Genomic DNA, 21,506 nt, shown 5'->3' on the forward strand with positions numbered 1-21,506 from the left:
ATTGGTAAGTCAAAAAGTTAATGTGAATTCTTTAGAAAAAGATTGTAACAAAAGAGACTACATTACTACAAACACAAAGTAATTACTTGAGTTACATGGGCTTTTCTGTGTTCCTGAGTATGCTTTAAATCTAAATTAAGTGCTGTAACACCAAAAAAATATACGCTTGTATATTTAGAGAGGGTTTAAAATATTACCTGAGACTCTTGGCGCTTTTTGATTGCATGTTTGTAGAGTTTGTGCAGCTTTCTGGCATCAAATTCTGTAAACTTGGAGACAAAAATCCACAAGTTTCTGAGGAAGAAGAAAGGAGAAGTTATAATTCTATGCATTCAGCTGTCTTCTATTATGCAAAAGACTGTGGACTTAACTGAAATCAATTCAACAACACAAAAAACACTATGAAATCCACTACAGAGAGTACTGCCTAGCTGCACAGCAAGAATTATTTAGCTGTATTTTAAGCATTTGATGAGTGAATTCCTGTAATAATTTGTCATTTTGTAATATTTATCATTATTACTTCAGAGATCCAAGTGTGTGAAATGAAGTAGTAATAACATTTGTGTTAATAAAATGGTTTGTGTAACTGCTTACAAATATTGCTTTCAGTTTATGTATGGCTTCTGAAAGATTGTTTGAAATCTAACAAAATTTGAGCATTTACAACTCAGTAATTAAAATTTAGTAAACTCAGTATGTGAGGGAAAATTCTTTCAGAACTGAAGTTTCTTCCAGTGTATGACATTTGATTTACAGACTATTTCCTGAAAATATAATAGAATTCTTCCACAGAATTCTGGAGCCTGGTCAAAGCTTTTGAAATCAAACAAGAAATCTGAGAATGAACAGAAGATGCACAGGAATAACTTCAAGCCTAATTTGTTCTACAAAGGAAGAAAGACTAACTGAGGTCTTTTGCTGTTGAGTTGCCAAAGCCCTAAAGAAAAAGTTTGATCCAAGACTACAGATAAATAAACTGAAGTCTAAAATTCTTTTAGTCAAGTTTACAGGTAGAACACTTAAAAGAGACCACACAATCCTGGTGCCCAGAAACATCTGAAGCGCAGGCTCAGGAAGCAACTGTCTGCTCCTCACTGTCACTATTTAAGCACTGCAGTTTCGGTCTAGAGGTTTGCAAAGGTAGATAACAAGTCAGTGGTGAGCCTAAAGATACTTGTGTAACTCTGAAATACAGACTATGTGTCTTTACAGTATTTACCAAAAACAGCTGGAATACATATTTTAATAGTCTAGAAATGGTACTGTAGCATTATTGTGAATAATATTTCTACTGTGTGTTTCCATTTAAAGAAATATATCAGGATGTAAGACATGGATCTTGTTTATATATTTTGGATCATCTTAATAATTTGAAATAAACTGAGTGAAAACAGATTGAAGCAGCAGACTGCAAGGAAATTATAGCACTTAAATAGCTTGTATATGGAAATGCAGGATATATGTTCAAACATAAAAGACTGAAACGTACATTAAGACAGAATGAACTCAAACTGCATTAAGAATTTAACTGAGCAACAGTCTTACAAAAATAGATTTTTTTTCGAAAAATATCACCTCACAATGCATAAAAGCATTTAAAGCCCTTTAATTTTGAAATATATGAGTATGACTTTTAAAATCAAGTCATTTGATTTAGAGTGTATTTAAAAAAGAAGAAAGTATTCTGCACATCAAAACCAACACAAATTTTCAGCATACCCATTTGAATTGCCTATTTTTAGTGCAAATAAAAAAATCTGTTAAGTTGAATTAAAAAGATCCTTGAAGATAAGAACTCTTTCCCACTGTTAAAAGGCTGTAAGTAACAGTTATTTATTGTTTTAAGAAGTCAGATGACTCCATCTACTGGATAAATTGCATTGCTATGCAATATGAAAAAGTTCATTACTAATCATTTTTTGTAATCCTCATTTAAAACAGCAGAAAGAAATAGTGAACAAGAAACAAGAGAAATAATTAAAAACTTCACTGTTTAGTACAGACAATTAGACATTTTCCTTTTAAAAAAAGAAAAACAACGCAGAAAAGAACTTACTTCCTCCACTGTTTTATTTGCTCTGGATTTGTGTACTCCTTCAGGCATTCTGTAATGTGATCCCCAATTTTGATTAGACACTGCCTAGTATGTTCCAGCTGCTCCCTTTCAGAAAGGCCCTTCTCTGGTCTATCCAGCTGTTTCAGTGCTGCTTTGACAGGCCTCATTCTTTCTTTGCACTGTAAAATGGGAAAAAAACCAAAAAACAAAAAACATGACCCGCCCATTACTGTGATATTTATGCAGGCAAAGGCAGTATAGTTACAAGCCAAATGAAACACAAGACTCTGCTCAGAGATCTTAAAATTTAGTTTTACTGGTTTCCACTGGAAGAAGTTGAATTTTAAACAGTTGGAAATTTTACTCCTATATAAAAGCAGGACATGATTTACAATAAAGATATTCAGGATTTAAGAAAATAATACTTCAGTCTAAAGATTTTGGAGGGAGAAGGATTTATTACAACTAGCTTTGATAATATTTGCTACAAAATTCAGCACAAGTATTTAGGACAAGGCCTATTTTCAGCAACCTAACAGCTAAAAACTCAATTTCAAGATTAAATGTGTGAGCATTCAGCATATTTCAAAACGATGTTTTAGCAATTATTTGCCATTGAGTAGAGGATGCTTTCCTTCTCTGAGAAGATTTTAAGCCTAACAGTTACACAGATATAAGGCATAAGAAAAAAAATGCACTTCAGAAATAAGAGCCTGGCCAAAAAATGTTATTCCATGCACAAACACAAACCAGAATTGTTCTCTGCAAGGACAAATGTTACATCTGTAGAACCAGACTTTATTTATTTATTTAAAAATAAAAGGGAGGGGAGGGCATTGAAAAATACCACCATCACTTTGTCAAAATCTTGAGAAAAGAGAAGTTGTGGAAGAGTTCAAGGAGGAGAGTACGTGTCACGAAATAATTAAGCAGCTGTACAACACATTGACCTAGCCACAGCTTGAACTAGTTTTTACAAAACAGCTTACAGAGTTCACTGCTTAAGTGCAAAAGTGATCAAAAAATATAAACTGTACACAGAAATCAAGTGGTTTTCAGTCACATACTCTAACCGACCTGAATCACTGGAGACGCATCCTGGGAATCATAAATGAGTAAACTGCAATGTTCAATTAAAAAACTTATATAGACCTCTGACAGGCATTCTCATGAGAATCTAATTTGCATGCTGTAGTCTAGCATTACCATAGATCAAATAAACCTGTCTGGCAGAAACAGAAAACTGTTGACATCTGTATGATAAAACATCTACAGCAGAAGAGTTCATGATTGCTCAAAGTACCCTTCTAAAGCCTGTTTATTAATTTCTGTTCTTGAATAAGTAGAATACCTAAGTTCATACGGAGGATAGATTTCTTCAGCATACTGACCACTAGATAAGTTTTCTTACTGTAATGCCTAAATGCAAAAAGCGATAACATAAAACTGCTGACCTGAATACAGAAGAAATTTCAATATAATGTCAGTGACCTGACAGTTTACTAGCAAGAGATCTCTGTGCTGTACATAACATTACAGTAATATCAGAACTGTGTCAATTCAGAATATCTAGAAAAGCGCTGAGGTATCATCAAAAAGGGACTTACCACACTAAATGTCTTCTGATCCAGTTCTTCAGATTCCTCCGAGATAGGAACTGGTTCACTGGTTGCAGTAATATGAACTGGAGTATCCAGTAATGGAATTTTTTTAGATTTTTCTTTATTTTCAGATTTGATTTCATTTACCTAAGAGCAAAATATGAAAATGCTTAAGTGTACTTAGGGTGTGAAATTATCCTGTAATGTATGAAAATGATGATAACTACTGCATTCTCTTTGGTAATAAAACTATGCTCACATTCAATGATGAGACATTTCATTTTCTCTGTAGGATGGAAAAGCAGAATGGAATAGGAATAAGAGTCTCTTGCATCCACTTGTGTTCTCAATCCATATACGTCATGTATAATTAAAGAAGTAATTTCCTATTTCATATGCCTGTCCTCATAGTTGCAAGTCGTAAAAACAAAACTTCAAATAATGTAAAAGATTTCAATGAAATGACAACTGATCGGATCCAAAATATCTTTTCAACTCAAAAAAATTCACAAAAACCTAGTTGCCTTTTCTAGTGCTGTATAAGATAAGTAAACCTAGTTACCTTCTCTTCCTTTACTTCTTTTTCTTTCTGTGTGGATTCTTTTACTTTGTTTTCTCTCTTTTCTTTATTATCTTTTTCTTTTAATTCTTTCTTATCCTCTTTTTCTTTTTTCTCCCTTTTCAAATCCCTTTTATTTTCCTTCTCTTTTGTCTCTCTTTTTTCTTCAGCTTCCTTCTTTATACCAATATCTGGCTCAGGCTTTTCTTCATTTTCTTTTTCTGTTTTTATTTTTTTATGTAGATGTTTCACTGAAACAATCTCATCCTGCAATATGCAAGCATATATGTCACATCAAACTGAGTTCCTACCTATAGAAGTTTCATAATCATCAGATTAAAGCATACTTTTTATCTGTGCATTTCCTTTTTGACATAGATTTAATAACTATCAAGTAGAAATGGATGAAGCTGTAAAGAAAAATGAGGACTACTCTTCATTTCCTTGATGTGACACAAAATAAGTACTGATTTGGCATGGTAATAAGTGGTGAGAAATTACGTCCATTTAATTTTTGTATGCCCAAAGAATTCTGCTCCTGTAAAAGATAATTGAGCTCAAAGCTAAAAACTGTAGGGAAACAGATTTGCAAATCTGAGCACATTGTTCAGGACACTCAAAAACAGGAATATTAGAAGACCTCAGTTCTAGTTAGTATTGTCCCAGTAACTTTTTACTGCTTCCACATTAAACATTCACAGAGAGAATCCCAAATTCCTTTTTTTTTCCCGAGGTGTTCTGATGTTTTTTTTAAAAAGTTCAAATACGAAGTCTTACTTATAGATTGTCTGATGTGGCCCAATTCATTACTTCATGATGAAATAAATGCCCTATCATCGGTGTAACATTTACTTAAGAGGTCAGAGATGGATGCTCATGTCTTTTCAGACATGGAAGAATACTATAATAGTAAGTAACAAATGTAATATTAACAGATGCAAGAATCATCATCATCATCTCTGAACTGATCTGAAATACAGACTGGGCAAGCAAATACAGAACTTTTTGCAGAAAAGTAAATAGAAGGACACCTAACAAGTGAATCCAAAAGTTATTTAGATTAGACATCAAGTAGGCAGTCCAATAGGACTTCGGCATTTAGATACCATGGAAACTTTCTTGCAAGAATCCAATGACTACAAATGTTTCCTGAATGCTTAAACAATTTTTGACTACTGAGTTTTAAATATTCTCAAGATATGGAAGTTAAGTAGCTAGAGCCAAATGTTTAGGTGTTTAAAGAGTACCTCAGGATCTAGTCCATTTTTTTTTTCAGAAGAACTACCATTTGTCTATGCTCAAAAGTATTCAAGTGTTGCATAATCATTATTAAATGTATGAAAGAGGAGAAGACATTCTACTTATTTTCCCAAACCGCAACAAACAGACTAGCAATGTCTTCTGTTAAGAATGGACTCTCATAACGGAATAAGTCTGACACTCATTCTTTCAAGTAGTTTCAAGTCATAATTTACATAGTTTTATGATTCAGCTGCCAATATTAATTTTAGTAGGAACTGTGGTGATAGCACATACAGTTCTAAGCCTTACATTCTAGATAAACTATTCAAGTTATTGTATCTACAAAAACAAACCTGTCTACACAGAAAGCCTTGTTTGTTGGTAGGTTTGTTACTGTCTTTACCTATTCTTCATAAATGAATCTAAATAACATACAGGAAGGCTTTAGTTAAAAATGACTTTTTTTTTTTTATTTTTAAAATAACTGTATCATAAACCGTATCATAGTTCTTCAGCCTAATCAATTTCAAGTACATACCTACTGCACGGAACCTGCTTTAGCACAGGAGTTGAACTAGATTATCTTCAGTGGTCCATTCCAACCCCTACCCTTCTATGATATATATTCGCATTAGTATGTTATTCTTTGCACAGAGAATTGATAATTACAGAGGTACATCATAGTTTAAAATGATTATGAAAGATACTTCCATTTAGTTTTTTTAAACCAAGTAGGAAGGGTTTTAGTTAATGATTTGCACTAAATTACTTAAATCGATTTCATAATCATAAATATAGGCGTAACATGAGATTAAATGTTACCCATGCTGTTCTCTCCAGTGGTTTTGGCTTTGTAATAAATATATTAAAAAGATCTAATAAAACAGAAGCCTGCTGAAATACATCTCAAGTAACACAACAAAGCTAAGTAGCCAGATAATGAAAGTCATGACATAACCTGGAACTTACACATGCATGTTTCGAAACATCATTTATTAATGCTGCTGCTTCTAAATGAATTTGACTTTTTTCCCCTGTACCTGAGCCAAAACATATATCTGAATGATCAGTATTAGTGGTAGCAACACACTAGCCAGAGACTGCAGTTTTATATTTAGAGTTTCATTAGATTTACATTTCTAGCAGATACAATGCTCTAGGCATTTAAATAACATTGGAATTAAACAATGTTATTTTTCGTAAGACTACAAAAATTATTTTATAACATAATTTGGAAAACTTGTCATAATTCTTTATCTACTGGTTTATTCTTAAATTCCATGTGATTGTACTGATTAACAACAATAGCAACAGGAAGAAGAGGCCATTCAGGTACTTTGTTTCTACTAGGTCAAACAGAAAATAAAATATGAACTGCTACTAGCATCTTTAAAATACGAAAGATATTTACCTTGTTATCCTCCTCATCATCATCTTCATCAGATTTTTCTGAGGGTTGTGGTGAAGAATCACTTTTTATTTCTTCTTTTATTTTTGAAGCCTTTATCTTATTCTTCTTACTTCTTGTCTTCCTTCTCTTGGAATTGCCCTGAATGCAAATTAGTACTTTTAATACACCAGCTGACAAATACCTTCTCACCATAACTGCAGAATTACATCAAACAGAATTTTAATCTTATTTACTGCCACTAACAATCATCACTTTTCTCTGGACTGTAGACAAAGCACGGAGCAACAGCAGAGAATGCACACAATTAAGATATATAACATACAAGATATAGTTGCAATTTATTTACTATGTTCGTCTCTTGTAGTACGATTACAAACACTACAAAAAGTAAAAAAGAGAACTAAAAAATAAAAAAGTTCAATTGACAGCCCTGTAAGTATATTACTTTGTCTTGCAAATGAATGCCAAATTTTACTTACTGCACCAGCAAGCCTTTGTGCTTCCTTTCTTGCAAGGTCTTTATTCAGTAATTTAATGAGGTAGTCTGCACGGGTCTGTAGCTGCTTTGCCTGGGGTTTCTTGTCTGGATCATCAGGTAAAATCTAAGGAGAACATTGGTAGTATGAATTGTGAATATGCATTATCAAATTTTCAAATATGCTACCTTAGAGCACTCAAAACAAAAAAAATCTTCATAAAAAGATGGTGAATCCTTCCACTTCAACTGTGTCAAGCAAATATGTCAGCATGCTTGAAAGCCATGGGAGAATTTCTTAAATGTTTTCATTTCTCTCTAATCACAGCCAATAAAAGGCTTCGAAATTGCTCAGAGAGTTCAGAACAAACTGAAACTACCCTCAGATTTCTGTTTCCACTTTCATTATTTACCTAAGAAATTCTGTACTTCTCAACCAGTCATCCACAGAACTCTTGCCTCTGCCTCATGCACCTTCTAAATGCAAAACTCATTACTACAGGATGCAAAAAAGCATAGATGTGTGGTTTCAGAAAACAAAAAACTAATGGAAGGCAGAAGTAATTATTAAAAAAATTTGGATGCAATCCTTGCTCCTTGAATTCCAAAGCTACCACTTGTTTCTAACAGCCCAGTTTTTTCCTAAATCTATTGTGCACTACTGCCAAGGAACAACTCGAATACTGCAGTCTGTTGATGGGTATTTTTATGCCACGATGAAAAGAGTTTCAACTGAAGAATGTTGGGATTAAGTGGTGACAAAGAAACCAACCAAAATAACTAGCTAGTACAAGCTCCCTCCCAAAAGCTCAAGAACAAGACAAATACAACAAAAACATCTAAAATAGCAAAAGACAGAAAAAGAAGAATTCAAATGAAAAAGGCCCGAACACACAGAAGGAAGCATAACTGACCTAAGAAGGCATGCCTCAATTGAATACTGAAGTCCTAAAATCTAATAACATACCAAACTACAGAAATGTAGAAGTACTACAGACATGCGAAATCTTAGCCAAAAATAAACAGTTTTTGTAGTTGTTATTAATGTTATTCATAAACAAGAGAAGTCCTTGATGAAATGCTGTAGGTGACATACCTTCTGTGTTAAGCTGAGATCTGGATCCATTTTTATCATTTCCCAGCTGCCATAGCCATATTCATAAATGCCTACTAACAGATTGGAATCATCTTCTTTACCCCAATCTATATCAAAGTGAGCAGCCTTGGTGTGGCATGGGATGACATATCTAGCAGAAATAAATTAGAAAGACAAATAAGGGATTTTTACCACTGGAACATAGGAAATGAGAGGGAAACACATTAAGAACAGAGAAAGTATACCTAGTTGCACCACTAAAATACTGTTATATTCAGGAAATCAGTCTGTGTATCTACCATATTTCCTTAATGTTTTCACAAAATATTTATTTAAATCAGCACTGAAATACATTTTCAAGCTGATCAAGACTACAACGTGAAGAAAAATACATTAATCTGTGGCTCTGGATTATACCACAGTTAGCTAACCATGAAGAAAAGCATAAAACATCATCTAGTCTAGTGTAACTGCTGACTAAATATATGGATAATCTAAGAACAGCGATGCATAAAGCAAAAGCAGTTCTGAGTGGTAACAACTACCTTCAGTTACCATTTGCTGCAGTTTGACATACACCATTTTCCCTCAAGCAGTGATGACACAACAGCTACTCAGCAAGCAAGACTTCTAGTCCAAATTACTATGAAAACCAAACACAGCCCTCAGTGAATGTAGTTCACAAACCAAAGTTGGTTCTGACTTGTGAAGTGAATGAAGAAAGAAAGAAAAATATGGAGTAGGTTGCTGCAGCAGCCAGTCCCTACAGGAAATGGAGCATGCTCTGAGTTACAGTTGTTGAATAAAACAGATGAAGTCCATATTTTTTTTACATGACAACTTCCTTTACAAAAAGAAATTACCTTTTTCTTTCTTCTGGATCTGAAGGAATGGATTTGTGCAGTGGTGCCAGCTCTTCCTCATGAGAGATGACGAGTTTTGCATTCACCTGCACTCCTGAGATTCGAAACGTTGGGCCTTTAACCTTCCCAAGTCTACCTCCTAAAAACAAATGATTAGAGTATTAAAATGTTAGCTGTTACATGCATTTTATGGAAAGACACAGAAAACAAGCAAGTTTGCCGCTGTAGATATAAGAAATTATTTTTTCTTAACTAAACGGTCCAATTAAGTTCCACATGCTTAGTCTGTCAAAGAGTAACAAATTAATTCTAAATCTCCAAGTACTGTAAAAATGCACTGTGTACCACTGTGACAATTCACACACAAAGGAAAAAAATATTTTCTCACCATATCCATTTTTTAAAATCATCCATGCTAACATTTATATTTGTATTTTCTCCTAACACAACTATTTATTGGCATGGTCACACTGCAAGAATAATTTAGACTTCTTGACACTTCTTATTTTGCTCCACAAGCACATCCAAACACTGTACCTGCTCTTTCTTGTCCAGATGAATTGTCCTTTAAAGCCTTAATGCATCCATTGTGTACAAGCTCACCCAAACGTCTAAGGTCTGTCTCAGATTTATCAACTAGCTCAGCATCTCTAGCTACAGCATCTAACCTGTAATAAAAAAATTAACATTTTTATAGCTCTGTCACTTCAGTAATTGTGAATGACTCCTCCAGTTTTTGACGCTAGAGAAATGATCATTTAAGTTATGAGTCACCTGCACTTGCTATCTTGTGTACAATTATGATCCGTGTAGTTAAAAAAAAGCTGAAGAAAAGAATACAGGAATTATAACAATCAAAGTGATTCAGGTATCAGAAGACAATATAACAAGAACTAAAAAGGACTATAGTTTTTAGTTCTATAATTGTACATTAAAAAAAAAGTGCAAATAATAGGCTCACGTAGACTACAAATATTTTTAAGGAAAAGAAATAGCTTATTTTCAGCTGGGATGGAACTACTTTCTTCAAAGTGTCTAATACAATGCTACGTATTGGTTTCAGGAGAAAAACAATGTTGAATACAGACCTACGTTTATATACTTATCGCTAATCAGTGTTGTACAGAGCTGAGGAAATTTGCAGTGAAGGAGCTAGGAAGGAACAGTAGTAGGGCAACTGGCTACAATTGGACAAAGGGATATTCCAGGGATATTCCACACTGTATGATAACAAGAAGGATTTCTGACGGAGTTGTGAGTTTACCTTGCTGTCTTCTGTTGCACAGAGGGGGCTAGCTGGGAATTGGTTGGGGAGTGGTAAGCAACTGCTTGTGCATCATTTGTTATATTTATATATTATATACATATGTATATAACATATGTGTATATATGCGAGTGTGTAAGTGTATATATGTGTATGTACATATATATAGTCATAACTATTACTCTTTTTCTTTTCTCTATCTTATTAAATACTTTTTTTAACTCAACCCACTTGAGTGTTTTTCTTTCCTTTTTCTTTTTTTTTTTTAACCCCCACATCCCACTGAGAAGAGGAGGAGTGAGTAAATGTGTGGTGCTGAGAAGCCAGTTGGGTTAAACCACGACAATAAGGGTGGTAGATTTTTCTCAAAACAATGGAATAATGCAGAAAATTTAAAACTAAGTTGGAAAAGTAACTTTGACAATCACACAGGATAAATCAGCAGGTTTTCAACAGGCTAGCAAACACAACAGCTGAACACCTATAACCAAAGAAGCTTAAACAAAAGAATAGGTAAAATACGAAGAAAAAGAGCAAGCAGTCTTACAAAACTGAAAGGTTTCCGGTGTAGCTATCTGAACACATATCACAAAAGGGAAGACATTAAGCCAAAGTTGCACTATAGTCAAGTTAAAAGACTATGCACATTATTTTTTCTCTAGTCAAAGGTTCTTTGGTATATTGTTCTTATTTTTATGGAAACAAGCTTCCAAGCTGCTATACAATTTTAATTAAATAAGCTTACCTTTCCAGAGGGCCACCAAATTTCTTGTAACTCTTGATAAATCTAGTAAAAGAAAATAATTTTGCAGTTTCAATGTATGCTTAACTATACACATTAGTTTTAAACTGTTTGAACTGACAATACAGAATTGTGCTAAGATTTTTTTAAAATTCAAAACCAGAGAGACTAGGGCAGCTTAGTATATCCAGATAATCTACACAGAGTCAGTGTAATGTAGTATTTGGTTTAAGAACTGATATGAATAAAACAACAGAAGGTACAATTTATACTCTTTATCACTAAGAATGTTTATTACTGTATTTTCACTTGTCTCAAAATTCAGCAACTAGATGTTCTTTAGCCAAAAAACAAAAAAAAACAAATGTAGAATTCTGGTAAATAGAGAATAAGAAAATACAATAAAATAAAAGGTAAAAAATATTACTGCTGTTGGAAAAAATAAGTAATGGAAAGAAATTGTAAATATCAGGATAAAAAGGGAATGAAATGAAAATGCAAGTTGCAAGTGCAAGCACATGAATAGCTTCGAAACGATAAGCAACTAGCTGTGCTGTTAACTGAAACAAAAGAGCAACAAGGATTTTCAAAGGATTATTAAGGGTTATTATTATAATGCGAAACATTTTGAAAGATATAAAATATTTTAAAGAAATGTGAGCAATTTAAATTTCTGAATCATTTTGAATCATTTCCTGAAGCCACAAAGGTGAAGTAAAACAATTCTTTCTCCTGTCAAAAAAATTTCTAGCATCGTTTTGATGGGAGGTATAATATCCATTTCTCCAACAGGATTTTGTATTTTTTGTTTTAAAAATGCACCTTATTAGATTAATTCAATTACAGTATGAACAAGTATGAAAACAAAACCCATTCAAGCTTTTGCATTTGTCATCACAAAGATATACATACCCCTTCTACAACTTTCAAATAAAACAATGGGAAATAGATTATTTTGCACATGTTAAAAATCACCTGTTGCAGGGACAATTTCCTGAAGTTGCTGCACTCAGAAGATGCAGGAATTAGGAGTAGCTCATGATAATCAAATGTAAAACTATTGGGTGACATCTTCCAAGCTAGTTTTCTCCTTACAAAATTGAGCTCATTTTTGACATAATAATTCACTACATCAGCACACAGAGAACAAAAGATACAAAATGCAGAAATGTACAAAAGAGTCTAAGTTCTCTAATCAGTTTGAGAGAAATCAGCTGTTTTCTGTATTTTTGAACTCTAGAATAGTCAAAACAAACAAAAAAACCCACCTGACTAATTCCCTTTACAAACATACACATCTGCCCATATCTTACCGTCTGATCTCTGCATCACTAAATCCTTTAATATTTTCTCGAGGAATAGTTCGAGGTCTCCCACGCTTTTTTGGCCGTTTTCTTTCTGTGATGGAGTCACTATCAGATCCAGAGTATCTTCTGCTCCTACTACGTCTTCCTTCACTTCCATTAAAGCTGATCTGGAATTTCAGAGTAAGAATTTGAAACTACATGAGTAACTCACACATAGTAAAGTCTTACCTAGTCTGACAAAAACATGAATTCAGAGAAGGGGAAAAAAAAAAAAAAGGCAAAAACCCAAATGAAAGTATTAACACAAAAACACAAGACAGAGGTACCTGTTTTGCGCAGTTTCTCATCCTCGGGAGCATGTATATTTCTTCAAGCTCTTTTTGTCTTTCCTCCTCCTCTATTCTTCTCCGCTGGGATTCTGGGATAATTTCTTCCCAATTTCTTGAATTTCTTTCTGGTTCCAACTCAATATCATCTTCATCCATATTGGAAAAGTTCGCCACCTTATATATCAGAACATATGTAGTAAATAGATGGCTTTATTTAAATAAGACTTACCTGCTAATATTTTAGGGAAACTAAGTTCTGCATTTTATGCATTTATAAACTGTACCCACATTGTAATATTATTAACCAATGACACGAAATATATGGCATTCAAGTATACTACAGGGCTGAAAGCACTTTCTAAAAGTCATCAATTAAGACTGTGTTTAAGAATACCACGGCTACTTAACATCAAAGGCATTAAGAAAACACAACCCAGAACTGTAATAATTAACACATTCATAAATATTTCTTATTTTAGTAACACATTACTTATTTTTCAATACTTGCACAGACAATAGAGATGAAAAAACATTTTATTAGAAAGAGATTCAGAACGAACAGATGCAGAGCATCATGTAGTTTTTATAAAGAAAAGTAATTATGACAGGAGGAAGAGGACAGAGCTATACCTTGAACTGTGAAAGCAACTCATCCCCTACAGTCAATGGACCTGGCTCATTTTCCCGAGTTTCAGCTCTCTTCAAGATTTCGTCTATATCCATTTCCTGAAAAAGATGAAAATCTTCTTTACAACTAAATAATTCATATATATTTTTGGTTGTTTTGTCTATAAAATCTACCTACCTGGGGCTCCTGTTCTTCTCCTTCAGGTTCTTTAAAAAGTTCCTCGGCACCAAACTTCAAAATTGCTGATAACTCTTCTTTATTAAAAGGTGTAGAGCTGAAATACAAAATGTTTCAGTAAAACCATTTTATTTTAGAACATAATTTTTTTTTTAAATCATGAACCAAATTAAGCATTCTTTTTACTGTTCAATAAAACTTAGTACAGAAACAAAAATCTACAATGACAGTACACCTTGAAGCTTTCATTTTCATTTAACCTTGTTTCGCCTTTTAGTAATCAGTGAAATTACTGTCATTTTTACTTATCTGTCAAATACAATTAAGTGTAAATTGATGTATAAGATAACACAAATGTACCTTGATGGAGTAGAACCTGTATGCAGAACAGTTTTTCCTGTTGTGTCCATTCTCTGAATTACTAAATGGTCTAGCACCATCTTTTTCTTGGCTCTTTCAAGAATATCTTCTTCTACTGATCCTTTTGTTACTAGCCGATAAATATTAACCTGTATATTTCAAAACATTAAGAAACAACAAAGAGAAATGTAAATCTCATCTACTTATCTTTTTAATTTTATTGACTGGCTTCACACATGAATATTTTTTCACTGATGTTGCCATGTCTTCACATAAACAGTTTAAAAAACAGAGAAATAAACTCAAGACTTGTCTCTTTTTAACTTCAGTGATTAGCCACAATTTTTGCTATATACAAAATTGTTGTATTTCTGATTATTATGGCATGTCTTCTCCAAGAAAGAAACTTGAAGAGAACTATGAAATACTTTACTAAGGGTGGTGTGGCTGATAATGCCAATGAAGGTTAGACAGGCAAACCCAGAACTTTTCTCCCCCCTCCATCCATACATCACTGCTGCCATACTTTGTCTCCATTTCAGGAGATTTAAAAACTGAGTAAAAATTGAGCATTTATTAACATTTTTGAACACACCCATCCAATTATTAATTACTCTCAAAACACACAAATACTGCAATGGCCCACACAGACAGCTGACAGCTACTGTATGGAATCATCCTTCAAGTTTGAAGCTTTAAGCAAAATGCGTACCTGTTTCTTCTGTCCAATTCTATGAGCTCTCGCCTGTGCCTGCAGATCGTTCTGTGGATTCCAGTCAGAATCAAATATAACTACAGTGTCAGCAGATGCCAAGTTAATACCTAATCCTCCAGCTCTGGTAGACAGTAAAAAGCAGAAATCCTGCAATCATAAAACAAGAAATAGTTTATTTCTCAGTTTAACTAATGTAACAAACAGCAACAAACCATGACTAAGAAATGAGTCCTGGGAATTATGCTACACATTTCCAGGAAGACCACTGCTCATTAAAGGCCAAAAATACATGGAGTTTTATAATTTTTTTTTCAGGAAAGAAATTGAGAATAAAACAGAAAACGTGATTCTGCTGCTGTCTAAATGTGGAATTCACCTCCTTTCCTGAAAACTGTGCGACATTTAGATTCTTCTTCACCTCAAAAACTGCACAGTATAACCGTACAGATTTCAGACAGAGGCAATGTCTGGGCTAAAAGTTTAAAAATTTTGAACAGATAAAAGTAAACTTGGATTTTACAGGTATCTGAAGTTTACTTCACAGAGTTAAATCTTTCCTCCTCAGTCAGAGCAGAAACAGAAACTCATCAGCAACTGAAAAATGTAATCCTATTACCAAGAAAAAAACAGCACTCCCCATCACAAAAAAAAAAAAAAAAAAAAAAAAGACAACGCCTCAACACCCGGCCCACATATTAGGAGTGTTAAATGAGCTAGAAATCCCTCAGCACATTTAAAATAAGTAAATGAATAAAAGCTATAACAGAGGTGACTGTAAATTCACAGGTAATGTACAAAGAAGTTAGAAATCAGTTATTCATTTTTTTCTTCCAGGGCATGTTAAGTAGGTGGCATAAAAACAAAGATAACAGAAGCCATATTTAAAGAAATTAAAGATGGTTGAACATAATACAAAACTCAGTTTGGCCACTTGCATAAGGATGCTTTCTGTGCTAAAGACTTAAGTTCACCATTTTTGTAAATGATGTTATGTCTTACAGTGCAAAAGAGTTGAATTATTTCTACAGTGCTGTACTAATTAAAATTACTTTGACAAAGAGCATTGAAAACAACATAAAAATATTACAACTACACAATTCATTAAATACTAGTTTCATAAATTAGTATTTTTCACCTAATCTTATAAAAAATAATAATGTAACCTTACCAACAAGGCAAGAATAACATAATTTCAATCTTACTGATGTATAAAATTCAATGTCATCAACTTCATTTTTATACAATGTTTCTTGGGAAAAAGAGCAAAGTAGGAAAAAATAATTGCCATACCTCTGATCCTTCTGCATTGAAATGATCCAGTGCTTGCTTTCTCAATTCCCCTTTTATTGATCCATCAAGTCTCTAAAGAGATTGAAAACTACAGTCTGAAAGTAATTCTTTAGCTGTATTCCCATCATAGTAACCTGACTTTCCAACTGATAAAACAACAATGTGAAGGAACAAAAAGAAGAAATGTTAACATGCTCCTTCACAAAATCTTTTAAATTCAAGGTTGCTTTCTTTTCTTAAACAAAATGGTAAAGAACAGATAATCACAGATGGCTGAAATACTGGAAGGACCTCTAAAAGTCATCTTGTCTGCTCAACCAAGGCCTGCTACAGCAAGCTTCCCAAGACCACGCCCAGTTGGCTTTTAGGTATCACAGAGAATGGATATTTCACAACATCTGAACAACATACTCCACTGCTCGTCCACCCTCAGAGTAAAAACATGATTTTTCTTAAGTTCAGGATGAAGACCTCTTGGTTAACCAAGATCATTACCTGGAAGGGAAACTGCCGGTACTTTAGATATTCTGCTAGGATGTCCAGCATCCTCACCATCTGAGAGAAAATCAGAACTCTGTTGCCACGTTCTCGCAGCCGAATCAGTAGTTTGTCAAGAAGGATTAGTTTCCCACTGCTACGTATCAAATGCTATTAAAGAAATATGGATTACAAAATCAATTCATCTCAACACTAACAACATTGCAGGTGTTTAGTTATTTACTTGTTATCCTATCTATTGATGTGGGAGGAAAAAAAAAAAGAGTCATTCTGACATTCATTATAATACATAACACAGTTATAAAATGAGTCATTCTGACATTCATTATAATACATAACACAGTTATAAAATGTACAGTGTCCTAGAACTAAAAAACATCTTCAGGTAGCAATAAGAGTACACAGCTAAATTTACTGTTATGCTGTATTAACTGAAGATTAAATTTTCTCTCATTTTAGTTTAGTTGACTCAAACTGCAAAAGAACACTATCTCACTAAAAAGGAGACAAAAAAATAAAATAAAATAAAGAGGAACAGACTTCTCAGCTTCTGCTCATTAAGTGGCATCTCAATATTTTGTGAAAATATTGAAGAAATAATCTGGCCTAAAAATTTGAGCAGCTAGTGTGCAGGCACAAGTTCTTTTCTGCCAATTAAAAAATAACATTTGATAACAAAAATAACAACCGAATTAAGAAAAATCATACTGAAGTCTAACTTCTTTTCTTCCCATCTTTTAAAAAGAAATGAGCGCTGCTGCTTAAACCTCTAAGTATCTTTAAACTAAGCCTATCAATCAAGTTTCTCAGGCAAGACAGTGAGAGGACTGCTGTTTGTGGAGCTTAACTGACTTTATGTGGGTTACGCCACTGAGCTTTCTCAATTCCTTTGGGAATATTGGGAAAAGAAAGCAAATGTGGAATTTAATGCTTTTAATTTAATGCCTTTTTAGGTTGGGACATAATTCTGGAGAATTCAGGGTGAGGTGCTTTTATTACTTAGCTCAGAAAAGAGGAGGATATTCATAAGTAAGTCCTTCATAAGTAAGAGCTGACAAAATATAATAAGGTGGAGCAAAGAAGTGACTGTCTAAAGTCTGCAATTAATAGAAATATATGCAAGCAGTTCTCAGGGGTATTATGATCAGCTGGCAGCAGAGCGTGCCAACTTGAAAACAGCTTCTGCCTTTAAGAAATAGTTCATAACATAAAAGAGCTTGTAATCACAAGTTGTCACTGTATAAACTAGTATTTTTGGGAAAATCTATTTAAATTACAAATGTCAAAGATTACAGGAATAAAAAGATATTTAGAAAAAAAATATTGATATAAATTACATTGTTGACAATAATCTTTATATCGCACGTTCCAACAGTTTTATTAAAGTTCTAGTTAATTTTTACTTAAAAAAATCACAACCCATCTTTGTTAGTGTTGTTTTCATCTGACAACAACAAAAAATCAGACAGATTTTGATATTCCTTACTTTTGTTTCTTCTCACTTTACTCACTTTATTTGCAAGCATATAAAAAACAATATCAGATTACAAAAAAGCTTAAAAGGTTCTGCTGATAACTTTATGTTATGACATAGACTGCAGGTGCTCCAATGCCAGTTACATGCATTTCCATTCATATTGCTCCCACTATTTCAGCTGCATTATTTTACTTAGGTTTGAAAAAGTTAGTTTGTTTGAAAATACACTGCCTGTTTCAAACTGTTTCTATCACTTTTATTATATTTAAAGATCTAATTTTAATCTTAAAAAAAATAACAAAAATTAAATTTCATTTAATAGTTATTTGTCTAGTATTTTGTCTAGTAGATTGTTCTAACAAAGAAATAAAAATCATTTCACTTACTTGTAGAAAAAAAATCCAGATTTTATAGATCCTGTTCTTTCCTAATGCACTTTAATAGAAGTAATAAATTGCCAAATAAGCTGTAAAATTACTGTGTGCATATTACAGATCTAAAACATTTTTTCACACAAATAGAAAAAGAAATAATATTACCTGTAAGGCCTCCTGTTTATTATAGAATTCATTATCATCTGGTGGTTTAATGAGGTAGCAATGGTTACAACACTTCTTAAGTTCCATCATAATGTTCAGAAAGCCTGAGGTACTGCCTTTCGAACCTTTACTGAGGGCTTTATAATTCCGTGTTAAAATCCACCTATGATTTAAGACATAGAGTGTAAGTAACCATATGTGGAATCACAAGGGCAAGATAAGCTCTCAAAATATAAACAAATAAATTCTAAAAAGCTCCAAGTACGATGAGAAAATATGCTAAAAAATAGAAGATAAATGGACAGAGATTATACTAGCATAAATATCAAAGAGTTTGCTTCACAGAATTTCACAGTTCTGAAATCCTAAAAAAGGTGCTTTTTATTTTTTTTTTGCCCCTAACTCAAACTGCTTTATGAAAATTATTAGAGTTCAGTAATTTGCATGTATTCATTTCACTAAAACAGAAAAATTTAAAAAGTGGTGTTACTTGTAATACTGCTTCTGCAGTGCACTCATTTCCATCCTCAGAATTTGCTCAACCTTGGCAGGTAAAGACTTTTCTACATCTTTTTTAACTCTTCTCAGTAAAAATGGTTCAAGCTCTTTGTGAAGACTTGCATAACCATATTCTCTTCCTTTGCCATGCTCCTCTTCAAAATCTTCCCAGGAGGAAAATCTTAAATGTAGAAGAAAGTAAGTGTAACACAGTGACATACTACAAATTCTAAAATTAACATGGAAAGTAAAAATATACCAAAAGTGCACATATACACGGGATTTCTTCCTCACTTCTCTTTTTAATTTAAAGATAATATATATTTTTTTAAATTTGAATTTTGACCTTATAGGAAATTCCAAATAATTTGTACATAAATAGAAGAATGGAATGTTCCACATTTATGTGAAATGAAATTTAAGATTAAATTGCTGACTTATAATTGCCTCAGTTGGACAACTGCAGAGATTCCTTTACTAAATACATATATACATATATCAAGAAGAGCACAAAAATATAGCTGGTGTGCCAGACAATAAGACACAACTTCATACTTTTTTTAATCACCTTGAATAGACAAACGAAGCATAATTATCCTGTGCTTAACAGACCAGGAGAACTAACTTTAGACTGATGAAGAATGAGTACTACATCACTAAGACTCTGAAGTAGTCAGTGCAATCTGTAAGTCAAAAGAAATTGGTATTTACAAGATGTCTGTAGGAATGTGAGCTCTAACATGAGCTCTCATTTATCCTATGTACAAACAGAGATCAGTAAAGAATAAGGTCAATACAGTAAGTCCACTGTATTTAAAGCAAAAACCTGACCCAAACGGAGGATATCAGGCATCTTGGTATAAACTTGTTATTATTGTTAGTATTGTTAGTATTAAGGCAAATAAGATAACCTCAATCTTATTCCCCAGTGGAAAGCTGTACAAGTTTTAATAGTAAGGCATTCTCTGGGTTCTGACCAATATACATTAATCTGTCATAATTCTTATAAATTGCTGTAACTGCAAAAAGAAACAATGGTATCAGGAGACAGCTAGCCACAGGACTATGAAAAACAATTGCATCTACCTTACACTGAGTAGTTAAACTCTCCAACAGTATGGTTACTTCTACTGATTCTCAAATCACTACTACACAATACAAAGCTTCACAAAAGAGAATACATGAATCATATGGAAATCTTCCTTACTTTTCTGGCATGATGAAATGCAACAAAGACCACAGCTCTTTGAGGGAGTTTTGCAGAGGGGTTCCAGTAATAAGAAGACGATGGTTGGACTTAAAGTCTATTAAAGTCTTGTACAGCAAAGAGTCATCATTTTTTAAACGATGAGCTTCATCAACTCCAATGAATGCCCAGTTGAGACCACCAAGGAATGACTGAAAGAAATGGAAGAGGGGAATTAACATTCATAGGCGAGGCATATTATTTAACTTCTCACATTTCATAACCAAGATAAAAATACCACAACCTTTTCCTTATATTAATAAAATAAAGATAGCTATATGCTTTTAGTAATATTTATGCACGTTACTATATTTACCAGAAAGGCTGTGTAAACATCCCAAGGAAGCAGAAAATAAGTTTAAGAGGAGAAGAAAGAAAAAAAAACAGTGTTTGATCCACATTAATTTTCATGACAGGAACAAAAAAGTCTCTGTTGTCCTGTTCTTCCCAGCACATACAAACAAATGAAACCAAAGTGTTCTTTACATTGACCATTTCCAAAAATTTCCATATACTTTCAGAAAGACTACTGATAACTGTGTACTCCCATCATGGAGACAGTCCACATGAATGAATCATACAGGATTTCAAAGTACTGCATTGCAGATGTTTAGGGCTAGGGGCTTGATTCTTTTTCAGTTCTTTGAAGATGCAAGGAAAGTAGAGCTCTTCAAGATGGGAGGAGATCATTATAGTAAAGAGAAGTTCAAGCAAACTTGAACTGGTATGCACTTGATGAAATGAAAGAAGGCAGAAAACCTCACCACACTTACAAAAATACTCTTAGTGCTTAAAAAGGGTACACTGTTACATTTCAAAAATGCAAAATCCATCATGCCTGACTTCCACATAATGACTAAGAACCGAAATGTATGCAAGTCTAGCAGAAGTTCTACACCTGGCAAATGATTCCATCTCCCTAAAGAAGTACATGTGATTACCTTATCCTTCAGTAAAATTTCATATGTCGTCAGAAGTATGTTAAACTTTAATCGTTTAGTCTGTGGATGCATCCATTCGTGAGTCCTTATCTACAAGAACAAAATGAACAATAAGCTAAAGGAAAAAGGTTTGGTTGACTGAAATGAATTTAAGCACTACAGCAATAGAAATGCATACAATTTCATCAC

At 33.3% G+C, this 21,506-nt stretch overlaps 1 protein-coding gene across 6 annotated transcripts in view; it reads right to left on the reverse strand.

The window, feature by feature from the left end:
- CHD1 (chromodomain helicase DNA binding protein 1) overlaps positions 1–21,506 on the reverse strand; it is a 48,603-nt gene that overhangs the window by 2,831 nt on the left and 24,266 nt on the right. For 4 of the 6 annotated variants that reach the window (XM_085212944.1, XM_085212945.1, XM_085212946.1 and 1 more), the window contains exons 13-34: positions 21,318–21,407; positions 20,338–20,528; positions 19,123–19,311; positions 18,633–18,795; positions 16,614–16,766; positions 16,119–16,190; positions 14,826–14,975; positions 14,114–14,262; positions 13,754–13,850; positions 13,579–13,674; positions 12,946–13,122; positions 12,626–12,786; positions 11,316–11,357; positions 9,844–9,974; positions 9,307–9,445; positions 8,444–8,594; positions 7,352–7,474; positions 6,873–7,010; positions 4,223–4,486; positions 3,667–3,807; positions 2,060–2,238; positions 198–294 (exon numbers count right to left, since the gene is read on the reverse strand). In XM_085212944.1, the coding sequence (XP_085069070.1) occupies positions 198–294; positions 2,060–2,238; positions 3,667–3,807; positions 4,223–4,486; positions 6,873–7,010; positions 7,352–7,474; positions 8,444–8,594; positions 9,307–9,445; positions 9,844–9,974; positions 11,316–11,357; positions 12,626–12,786; positions 12,946–13,122; positions 13,579–13,674; positions 13,754–13,850; positions 14,114–14,262; positions 14,826–14,975; positions 16,119–16,190; positions 16,614–16,766; positions 18,633–18,795; positions 19,123–19,311; positions 20,338–20,528; positions 21,318–21,407 (3,093 nt within the window). The remainder of the gene's footprint in view (positions 1–197; positions 295–2,059; positions 2,239–3,666; positions 3,808–4,222; positions 4,487–6,872; positions 7,011–7,351; positions 7,475–8,443; positions 8,595–9,306; positions 9,446–9,843; positions 9,975–11,315; positions 11,358–12,625; positions 12,787–12,945; positions 13,123–13,578; positions 13,675–13,753; positions 13,851–14,113; positions 14,263–14,825; positions 14,976–16,118; positions 16,191–16,613; positions 16,767–18,632; positions 18,796–19,122; positions 19,312–20,337; positions 20,529–21,317; positions 21,408–21,506) is intronic. The other 2 variants (XM_085212949.1, XM_085212947.1) reach the window with 1 other exon arrangement.

The sequence above is a fragment of the Meleagris gallopavo genome, chromosome Z (genome assembly GCF_905368555.1).
Source record: "Meleagris gallopavo chromosome Z, MGAL_WU_HG_1.1, whole genome shotgun sequence".
Taxonomy (NCBI): domain Eukaryota; kingdom Metazoa; phylum Chordata; class Aves; order Galliformes; family Phasianidae; genus Meleagris; species Meleagris gallopavo.